Source organism: Festucalex cinctus, chromosome 21 (assembly GCF_051991245.1).
Source record: "Festucalex cinctus isolate MCC-2025b chromosome 21, RoL_Fcin_1.0, whole genome shotgun sequence".
Classification (NCBI taxonomy): domain Eukaryota; kingdom Metazoa; phylum Chordata; class Actinopteri; order Syngnathiformes; family Syngnathidae; genus Festucalex; species Festucalex cinctus.
The window spans coordinates 4629895-4641346 of NC_135431.1; the positions used below are offsets into that span (position 1 = coordinate 4629895).

The 11452-nt window shown below is 42.4% G+C and overlaps 1 protein-coding gene across 2 annotated transcripts; it reads left to right on the forward strand.

Moving 5' to 3' along the window:
* Positions 1–418: 418 nt before the first annotated feature.
* LOC144010724 (connector enhancer of kinase suppressor of ras 3-like) lies at positions 419–11185 on the forward strand. Of its 2 annotated transcripts, XM_077511166.1 has the most exons (13): positions 419–655; positions 4259–4422; positions 4538–4740; positions 5635–5722; positions 6889–6930; positions 7314–7433; positions 7524–7583; positions 8586–8654; positions 8743–8895; positions 8983–9101; positions 9183–9328; positions 9906–9983; positions 10118–11185. In XM_077511166.1, exons 1-13 carry the CDS (start codon positions 604–606, stop codon positions 10474–10476), a joined length of 1653 nt encoding a protein of 550 aa, XP_077367292.1. In that variant the 5' UTR covers positions 419–603; the 3' UTR covers positions 10477–11185. The 2 variants fall into 2 exon arrangements, with proteins under 2 accessions (XP_077367292.1, XP_077367291.1); XM_077511165.1 differs by having other exon boundaries at positions 8983–9328.
* The last annotated feature ends 267 nt before the right edge of the window (positions 11186–11452 follow it).

Below are 11452 nucleotides of genomic sequence, written 5' to 3' on the forward strand. Positions count from 1 at the left end.
ATTCTTTAATTTTCTCTGGTCAAATCCAAATATTGAAGGTAATCTCATATTCAAGATTTTTGGTGCTTGGATTAGTGTGCTAACTGGTTACTTTTACACTGACCACTAAGATACAAGCACAATGATAAACATTGGTGAATTACCGCCATAGTGAGCTTTTCTCTTTATCGATGTGAAGACTACGTGCATCACCAACGTTGGCCACGCGGTGGCGCCATTGATTAAGTTTTCGAAGTTTGAATATTTTATTTTACCTTCAAAGGAACCCGATGCACAAAGTAATGCAGGCTTGTACATGAATGACGTCGCAATGAAAAATTATAAACAATTCTTAACGTCATCGAAAGAGAAAAAAGATGCTGAGTGCGCTGCTTGGCGTCTCGCGTGATTGGCGGAGAGTTGAGTGGGCGGGGCGGCGGTAACCGGAGACTGTCGTGCACTTCACGCGCACACGCAGTTCTCTCACTGGTAGAAAGTGCGCGAGAGGGAAAGCGTCCTCTCACTCCCCACGAGCACCATGCACAATCGAAATCATCTCAATTGTCAGTAATTATGACTTTTGCGCGCTCTCGGAGGATCATTTCGACTTTTTAGGAGTCCAACATGGAGGCCGTGAGCGCATGGAGCCCGCAGCAAGTTCTGGACTGGATGAGAGGTAAAAGAACGACCAACATATCAACGAAGCAGATCATCCAACAACAAAGGCGTCATAAAGCTCACTTACGTTTTTGTACCTGTCAGCAATTTTCACTCTTTGTGTTTAGATTCGAAGCACCTTTTTGTCATGAAACAAACGGTCATTGATGCACGACATCCGAAATCATGAGCAAACTTTTGTTTTAAAACTTGTCAACGGATGCGAAGAACTCGCCGGAAAGACAAAAGTTTGGCAATTGAAATGATTGTTTAGCTTCCAGAAGTAGAAGTAAACATTGCAGCTGGGCAGGAACTGTTTCAATAATAATACTGGAATCAACACGTGCAGCATTTAATCGAAAATTAATTATAAAATAAGCATCTATTTTGATAATTATTGGAGACCTTGTTGTAATTAAAATTGTGCAAATGCTCAAACATGATGTTTATGTCGTTTGTAGAACGTGACGTCAAATGTTGCATGCAGCATTTGTTTACCAAAACATAAAAGTGGTTCGGCCAAGTCGTTGGCTGAGAAATTGGCTATGGGGGCGGTTATTATGCTAATTAGCCCCACTGTGATGTCACAGTGACGAGGAAGTACAGAACGGTTCGCTAAAGATTAGCTTGACAATTGAATTGAAATTGAAATCTGGATACTTCGCATTCACAAGTCACATTCCCACAATTCGGACTTATGTTTGTTTGTTATTGAGCTCAGCTGTGACGTCACATTGGTGTCTGAGACACGCCCCCAAGAAAATACAGGTGTGTTTTTGAGAATGAAGCTGCCGGGCGCCAACCTCTCTTGTTGACGTGGTCACGTGACCTCGGCTGAGCCCGGCGTGTCGGGACGGATCCGCGAGACGTCAAATCCGGTTGTCGTTTTGACACCCCACAAACAAGTGACAACATTTGACGTGGCGTCACCTGTTTGCCCGCCAATCGGCTGGCGGGCTCGACCCACCTGGGTGGGCAATCCCCACGAGACGGATGGAGGGATGGTATCATAACTTCCACTGGAAGGAGTCCAAATCCTAACAGAAACTCTGCGGTTTGGACTCGGGTAGGAAAGGAGGAGGATGAGCGGCGTCTTGTTTGTTCAGTGGGAGGGAGAAACTGGAAAGCGAGTCGTGTGCCGATTAGGAGAGAGAGCAACACAAACAGGAGCTCACATGCACATACATGTTAGGTGTATTGGTAGCATACAGTATATAACTATTATTGTAATAAATGATTAATCGATGAATCGTTTCAAAATGCACCAAGATAAAGTAATTATGTACAATATATTCTTACCAGGAAATACTAACAGATTTAATCGTGAGTTATTTATTACTTAAGCTAATGCTAAACGCTATCTTGGTTGGCATTTAAGCTAATGCTAAACGCTATCTTGGTTGGCATTTAAGCTAATGCTAAACGCTATCTTGGTTGACATTTTCCCATGTCAGAAAAAAAGGCGGCAAACATGTTGATTGTTGTCGTATTTTTCCACAGAAAGTTAGAACCGCGCACACAATTTCACTTCCTGTTTGCGAGGGTGGACGCCGCCCACAAGGAAAGGCTTTTCCTGTCGAATGTCGTTTTTTGTTGTTTGGTCAACAGAGCAGAAGTCGGTCAGGAGTCCTATGAATAGTCGGTGTGCGTTTTGCGTGTGCGCGCGCACGTTTGAGTTGAACTCGATGTTGTTGATCTTTGCTCAATGATTAACCGGCCGTGTTGATGAGCAGCTGCTCCTCTCCTATTAATGATCGTCGTGCGAAATGAGCACGACTGAATGAACTGGATTCTTCAGCCAAGCGGAGCTACCTTTGAATGATACAAATTAAAATTTAGTTTGTGGTGGCGCCATAGATGGCGGCCATTTTACGTTGCCATTGTAACCAACAATTTCTGTTCTGTTGACGTAACGTAGAACATTTATAACCACATTCTTAGCGATGAAATGTACATGTAGCACTTGGTGCACCACACACTGTGGCATTTTCGCCACTTTTTCGAGACTGAAAACAACATGTTAACGCCACAGAGAAATCAATGTATTCAGGTTAGGCAACGTAAGATGGCTGCCGGTGGCTTTCCACAGTGGCTGTGTCAGTTTCTCGCTGTTGTTTGTTGATGACGATGCGGTAAGTTGTTATTCTCGGGGGTCGGAGGTGCGACCGGTCCGACCGCAAAAGTGTCCCATCAGCGCTTCACTTTGTTGGGAATGTTGGTTGGTTCCCGCCCTCCCACTGAGTGAGTGTGTGTCGGCCATCTGTTGGCGTCCAGGCGAGAGAGCGTCGTCCGCTCTGGACATTTTGTTGTCTTTTTGCGCCTGGGACCGCTTCACATCTGCCATTTGCCGCCCAAACCAAGTTTGTTTGTTTGTTTGTGGACTCTTCCAACCATTTTAGCGACTATTTCTCAGACATCATGTGATGATGTTGAGTGTGGGTTGACCACGTATTATATGCTGTTGCCTTGTTTGTCAGGGGTCAAAGTTGGGGGTTGGCGATGGAGCGGCGCCAGCGCACCAGGCAACGCTTACCTCAAGGTCACGTCAGGCCACTTGGATTGAAACGGATCGCGTTTGTTTTTTTTTTTTACCCCACCAGGAAAAATTATACACATTTATGTGGTTTACAATGGAAGTATAGATTGATAGATATATTGACCATGAATGGGCAACTAGCAGCACAATGTTATTAACTCATTAGCTCCCAAAAACGGAAAAATACGTCATATTTTAAATGTTTTAAGTGCCCCAAAGACGTATTTATACGTTTTTTTTTTGTTTTTGTTTTTTATATGCCAGAGCATAGAGAAGGCTTTGATGCAGTCTCTCTACTGTAGAAAATGGTTGAGTGGCAGCAGAGTATAAGAGATCAACCAGGCCATATTAAAACTCCCACAGTTTTCCCACAGTTCTGGGCAGAATTGTGAAAAACAACGAAACTTAGCTATGTTCTATTGCTAATTGCTGCACAGCGGAAACAGATAGGAATGTACTTTTTTTCCCTGATAAAAGAAGAGACTCGAATCTCTCTTTTGGTATCTACCATATTTTTATAATAATACAACATACTATTTCGCGGGCCTTGAAAAATCAGTCAAAATCCAGGAAAACACTTAAGTGAAAGTGGTTGGGAGTGAATGAGTTAATAAGTATTAATAATAATAAAAAAAAAATGAGGATTTTTTTTTTCTAAACCCAATAAATTTTGAAAAAACGCTGATGAACATTAAATGTACTTTTTTTCTCCCATAAAAACAGAAAAAAAGGTTTAAAAAAAAATATTGGCATTTATTTTTTGAATCTGCGAATATGCCTCGAATATAGTTGTAATATCACCAATCACCACTAGATGGCAGACATGTCTTAGTTGCACTTAGCGCCAGGTCTTACTGCCTATACTAGAACATGAGTAGGCGGCCTAATCATTTTTTATGCAGATTTTTAATATGCGCATTATGCAGGACAAACATAGTAAAAATTTGAGCGGGTTAATTTTGGTAAAAAAAAAAAATAACACAAAATTAGTTTTGCACTTAATGTGGGTTTGCTGTCATTTATTTATTTATTTTTGCACTGAGAAAAAAAAATCACAGTATGTATTTGTTTATTTTGTTTATTGAGGTCTGGACGACAGCCTGCAGCAGTACCTCCCGGCCTTTAGGTGGCAGCAGGTGGACGGGGAGAAGCTTCTGAAGTTGACGCACCAGGAGCTGACCGCGCTGGGCGTGGTCAAGGTCGGCCATCAGGAGCTGCTGCTGGAGGCCGTCGACCTGCTGTGTGCGCTGGTACGTCATCCTGACAGCAAAACACACAATTATTACTCGTTTTTGGTACACGATAATCCATTTTTGAATGTAACCAAGTGAGTCTATCGTGATGCTTGTCGTTTTCGGGGAGAAGAACAACGGCGTGGAGTCGGACAAGCTGAAGACGCTGGTGGGCAAGATGAGGCTGGCCTACCGCAACCTGAGCGGCGCCGTGTCGCGGCGCCGCAAGGACCCCGCCTACCCCGGCAACGGCGCCCACCGGCCCTCCAACGACTTCCTCACCGCCGTGGTGGAGCTCATCGCCGCCGCCAAGAGTCTGCTGGCCTGGATGGACAGGTGAGCAACACCCACTGTCCTCCATATTGGATGTGTCAAAGTGGCACAGTAATGCTAGCAATGTAGCAGCTGTGGCTAAGAATGACTCGTTCTTTAAAAAAAGATTACTTGGTTGTTTGTAAAAGTATGTCCTAAGCTCCAAAACGTGCTATGCTTCACTTTTATAAATGTGGTAATGAAATCTCATTAAATCACTCAATTAATTTACCGTATTTTCCGCACTATAAGGCGCACCTAAAAGCCTTCAATTTTTTTCAAAAGCTGACCATGCGCCTTATATATGGATCAATATTGAGCCGCAACAGGTCTCGCGGTCAAGACGCTATCGGTGACGCGCATGCGCAGAAGATCCCGCCATCTTGGATCGCTAGCTAACGCTAATACTTTACCTCAGAGAAAATAATAAAACAGCTGTTTATTCATTTTGGGAGTGAATGGAGTTGTCAGAAAGCTAATTTGTAATCTATTAATAAAGTTTGACTGACCTATCTGACTGTTTTGTTGACATTCCCTTTAGCGCAGCACCATCTAATGGATGCATAACGTAACCCCAGCCTCTACTGTCGCGCCTCATATCTGGAAAAAGTTTTAAAATATGTCATCCTTTGAAAGTGCGCCTTATAATGCGGAAAATACGGTACTAAATTTGTGGAGCTAACATGCTAACCGCTCGCTCACCAAACAAACATTTCGAGTAGAACTTAGCACCCTCATTACCGTCACTCAAGTTTTACGTTTTGACATGTCGCGGCTCATCACGCACGCACGCACGCATGACTTCATTGCGTCTGCGCCGCTTCCCCGGCGAGGCTTGTACGAGCCTGAAGAACATTCCCCACGTTTTGACGCGTGTCGCTACCAAACATCTGCAATTCGTCTTGTTATCGTTTGCAGGACTCCCCTGACGAGCGCCAGCGACTTCATGTCCACAAAGAGCACCATCGTTCAACTGTGTCTGGAGCTCACCTCCACCGTCCAGAAGGTCGGCGCTTCCCCTTTGTTTTGTTGACAAGATGGATGAATAAATATGAGTATTTATATAAGACAATATGAACTTATGCAAATAAAGTAGTACATCTAAGTACACCAAAAAATGAAAACAAAAAAGCATTCATTCAGTTGATATTGTGTTGCTCCTTCTCACATTGGCCACCAGAGGGCAGTATAATTAATCTTACAGACAAACGAAGAAGAGTTTCACTCATAGGTGGTGTACGAGTAAATATTTTTGGAAAATATAGTGCATTTATTTAAAAAAAAAAATAAGATAGCTAAGTGCTTTTTTTGTTTGTTTGTTGTAGAACAAAGTTAATTGAAATAAATAAAATAAATAATAAATAGAAATAAATAATAAATAAATAAATAGAAAATACTTTATCATTATCCCTGAAACATTCCAACAATGACAAAATGTTGTTGCTTTTTTAACCTTTTTAGAGCAAGAAATCAAAAAAAGAAAAGAAAAGTAGAATGAAAAGTGAATGAAAAGAATGAAAATGAAAAGAAATTCAAACAAATGTTCAGGAACTACAAATACTAAAAAAAATGCTGCCTTCAGCACTTATTTTTCAACCTAAATAAACAAGTTGTTAGATGTATCATGCAACAACAAATATAAATCACAAAACAAGATACAAAAAAAAAAAAAAGTATTTTTCAAGTGCAATACTATTACTACTACAATAAAGAGCCAAACTGAAACTAAACTACTAGATCAATATGTTAGTGCCAGTATCAATCCGATATCGATACTGACTTGGTATCGTTAATATCGGTATTTGGATCGATCCGCCCACCTCTATCACCCCAGTAAGATGCACGAATCGTTGGAAATATTTGTTCCAATTTAAAACGTGAAAACACTGACACAGATGCTAATTTTATTAGCCTGTTTATGGTGTTGCCGTTCATGTGTTAGCAATAAGCTACTGAACTTGATGGTTGTTTTAAATATATAAGTAATTGTCTTTGCATGATGTAAATGTGCTCATAAAAGAGTCGCTTTTTTGTGCTTTGGCTTCATTTTCCACACTCGAGTTAGCTTGTTCTGTAATCCTCAACAATGACCACGTGAGCCGTTTTTAATCTCGCGTTGGTCAAAGTACACCGAAACTCAACTTTTTTTTGTTTGTGTTTTGGCCCCCGCAGGACTTGACCGTGTATCAGATGGAGCAGAAGAGCCTCGAAGTGGTCAGTCGTTTCGACGAGCTTCCTTTTCCTGCCCCCCCCCCCCTCGTGTTCTGTGCGCTTGTTTATTCAGCTCGGGAACGTCAACTTCCTGTCTTAGATCACACTTCCTGTTGGCCAGCCTTTTGTTCCCACTTTTGTTTGTCTTTTCCTCTTCAAACTTCCAGTAAACCAAAAAAAAAAATGCTACAAACAGCAACGTTAAAACAGTAGTAAAACAAATCCAAGAAGCTAAGCTAACTATTAGCTACACGCCAGATTCGTCAACAAAGTGAAGTTCCAAGCATACTGTGTTCTCTCAAGTGTTTCCTGTTTATTTTTTGTTATTTCCTGTCCGTTGCTGTTTCCCTGAGCTCCCGCGTGCGCGCGCGTGCGTCTTGTTTCAGTCTCAAGCTCTAAACAGCCTCTGCGAGAAGACGGCCCAGGTGACCTGCGACCCCTCCAAGAGCGAACAGTCGTGCTTGGAGGAGGTTCACGTCGCCAACATCAAGCCGGGAGAAGGCCTGGTGAGAGCTTTGCTGGGATTTGGCGGCCTCTAGTGGCCCGGCTTGTAGCTTGCGGGCAGCACTCAGCAGGTGTGTGCGCTTGCGTTGTAGGGCATCTACATCAAGTCCACCTACGACGGCCTTCACGTCGTCACAGGAACGACTGAGAATGTGAGTTGCACTCTTGTCATGAACTTTTTTTTTTTTTAACGGACTATAAAAAAACCCCCACGTATTTACTTGAAAAAAAAAAAATATAGTTTTGAATACAGTTTCCTCAGTTTATTTAAAAAAAAAAAAAAAAAAAAAAAAGCTACTCTACCACCTGAGCCATGCCGCTCCTGTTGCGTGTTATAGTGGTGATGGTGTTATGTTAGGTGGAATCGTTGTACCTCTAAGAGGCCAGCGAGAGTGGCATGGCTCAGGTGGTAGAGTGGCTGTCTCCCAACCTGAAGTTTGTTTGTTTGGTCCTCAACCCTTGAGTATCTTTTTTTATTTTTATTTTTTATTTTTTTTTAATAAACTGGTAAAATGTACTCAAAACTCTCCTTGTAAAATGTACTTAGATTTTGTGAGTGAAAAGAACTTGACTAGGCTTTTTTTTCCAGTAATATTACTTTTTTTTTTTTTACAGTGTATGCTACATTTATTTATTTCTTTATTTATTTACTTATTGGTACTTTACTATTTATTATTATTATTTTTATTTTTAATTTATATATATATAGTAAATTTTCATTAATTCATTCAATAATTCCATTAATTTCCATGTGGATTTTTTTTTTTTTTTGTAACTTTGAACAATGTGGCTTTTGCAAAAAAAAATTTCCCCTTTTAATAAATGGTAAAATATACTCAAACTCTCCTTGTAAAATTTACTTAGAATTTCTGAGTGAAAAAAAAAACTTCACTAGGTTTTTTTTCCAGTAATATTACTTTTTTTTTTTTTTTTACAGTGTATGCTACATAATGAGCCAACCTTTATTTATCTATATATTTATTTATTTATTGTTACTTTTAGTATTATTTATTTATGTTCTAATTTGTATTTATTTATTTATTTATTTATTTTAGTGAAATCTCATTAATTCCTTCTTTAATTCAATTAATTTCCATGTGGATTTTTTTTTTTTTTTTTTACTTTGAACATATTCGGCTTTTTGCGAAATGTAGTCGCCAGCGGACAAGACGAAGCGGATCCACGCCGGAGACGAGGTGATCCGAGTCAACGAGCAGACGGTGGTGAGTGACGCCGACCTCCTCCTCCTCCTCCTCCTCTTCCGGTAGGGCCGCGCCCCCTCACCGCCACGCCGCACTGTGATTGGTCCAGGTGGGCTGGCAGCTCAAGCACCTGGTGGCCAAATTGAGGGCGGAGTCGGGCAGCGTGCTTCTGCTGGTGAGGAAGAGACCGTCGGGCGGCGCCGGCGCCGCTTTTGCCCCGGCGCCGCTCAAGAACCTGCGCTGGAGGCCCGCCCTCGTTCAGGTGTGCCCCCGGCGCGAGTGTCGTCACCACCGAACGAATGCGAACGCCTTGCCGCTAATCTGACTTGTTTCCACGGCGACGACGCAGGCGTCGTCGGGCCTCCCCAGATGGCGCCATCCGTCGGAGACGCCGGCCGATGGCGGCAAGGCGGCCATCTTGGATGTGTACATCCCTCCTCCACCCACTGCACCGTACTCGCCCGTCTCGTCAGTGGAACACGTTCACCTTTCGGCTCCCTCCTCTGCTCGCCTTCACCCACAATGCATTTCGTCATCTTCGCCAACTAGCGAGGCCGGTCAGAGCGTCAAGGCGCGGACGAGGTCGCCAAACTCGTCTTTGGACGTCAGCAGCGCTGCGCATGTCCAGCTGCCCATCCCGGTCTCAGTCCCGGTGCCCGTTCCGGTCCGACTCCGACAGCGCTCCAGTATACGTGGTGAGAGACAACATTTGCAAGTAGTACTTAACTCATTTGCTCCCAATAACGTGTAAATACGTTTTTTTAATGTGCGTGTACCAAAGACGTATTTATACGTTTTTTTTGTTATTTGGTTTTTTTTTTATGCTCTAAGGCTTTTATGCAGCCTTTCAACTGCAAAGAACGGTTGCAGAAATGGTAGTTATTACACAAACGGCCTGCAGGTGGCAGCAGAGCAAAGGAGATCAACCAGGGCCATCTAGAAAAAAAGCTCAATTACTTAAAATTTTGAATAGATTTGTGAAAACTGATGAAACTTCGCTCTCTTCTAATGCTAATTGCTGCAAAACGGAAACAGATAGAAACATACTTTCTTTCCCCTTATGATAGAAGAGACTTTAATCTTTCTTTTGGTAGGTTCCATGCTTTTATAGCAATTGAACACAATATTCTGTGGGCCTTGCAAAATCAGTCAAAATCCAGTAAAACAGCCGGGAGCGAACGGGATTGCGAAATGTGAAAATGGCGGCGAGTGAAAAAAAAAAGAGACTTTTTAGGCACGAAGTCCACATTGAATCACATTTGTTGTGTGCAGGTAAACCTCGACCTGTGTCCATGCCAGCCGAGGTCCTTTCAGGTGTGTCTTGCCAACGCAACGTTCCAGGATGGAAAGGTAAAACACATTTTGGAACCACTGAGAACTTTCTAGAACTTTTGCCGCTAATCCACTAGCCAGTCGCCACCAAGCTGCCTGACTAAAATAAAAATAGAAGAAAAAAAATCTCAGCTTTTACTTTGCTGGTACAGGAAGTAGCCATCTTCACCGCTACCTGAGTAACGACGGCATCAGCAGCATCGCCGAGGAGGGGGCGGAGCTTAAAGGGGAGGCGGAGCATTGCTTCCCGCTGCCGTACCGCCGGCACCCGGCCGTCCGCGGCGTGGACCACATCCGGGGCAGCCGCTGCTTCATCAACGCCGACCTGCACAACAGCGCCACCATCCCCTACCAGGAAGTCGCCGGCAAGAAGGAGAAAGAGGAGCAGACCTCCGCCAAGGCCGCCGCCGCTTCTTCTTCTTCTTCTTCTTCTTCTTCTTCGCCCGCCGGCAAACAGTCGACGTCGCTGCTCGGAGGATGGCTGTCGCGACTCAGGCTGCTCAGCCACTGACCGGCTGACGGTTTTCCATGAGTGGGATCCGTTGAGCGCGGTTCGGATTCGCCGGTCCTCAAGGATCTCGTCTTGGTGCCAAGGAACCATTTTGACGAGATTCATGGCGTGATTTGCCGCCATTTTGTGGCACCTTATAGCCATTTATGAACCTTTATAAGGATGTGTCAAATATTTGTGGCAGTATTTGTGTTTTACGTATTTGTTATTATTGGTCTAAAATAGCACAAGATGGAGCCTAAAGTCTTTTTTTTTTTTTTTTTGAGTTTGCGTTACAAATTTTGAAAATAGCAAACGTGTGCTTTATCAAGAAAATCGGATATATTTCCTCATATATATTTTTACTATTTTAATGTAAACATCTTTTATGTCACATTTGTACTCAGGACAAAGTGTATATTTACAAATGAGCAAATAAGCGTCACGGTCATCACTAAACACCGCAGGTTGAAAAATTTGAGTTTTGTGTTTATGTGATCAAAGTCAAGTTGTCATTAAGTTCAGAACGTTGTCACGGAGTAGAAAAGTCGACGAGTCTGTACAACTTCGTGTGTGTTTGAAAACGTGCAATATCTAACAATACACTGGTGCATTTATCGCTTATTTTTTATTGTTTTAATGTTGCCGTCATCGCGGCATCTTTGTGCATTTCTGCTGCCCTTCTGTAACGTGTGAAAATATTGTAAATAAAGTCAACTTTACGTTTTAACATTCGCTTTATTTTTGACGCATGTTCAATGTAAATAAGACTTTGTTATATTAGATACATTTTTTACTAAATATTTTTTATTGTTCCCAGAGGAGACAATGACGTAATCAAACTTCCGACTCTTCAGTTGATGGATTAAAACTCACGTATATTTATAGAAATGAAAAACTATTAATGTAAGGGTATCGGTATAATTTGCGAGATTTGATAGTTATGGAGCTTGCATTTTTTTCCACTTCCTGTTAAGCGGAAGTTGTATTTTGAAGG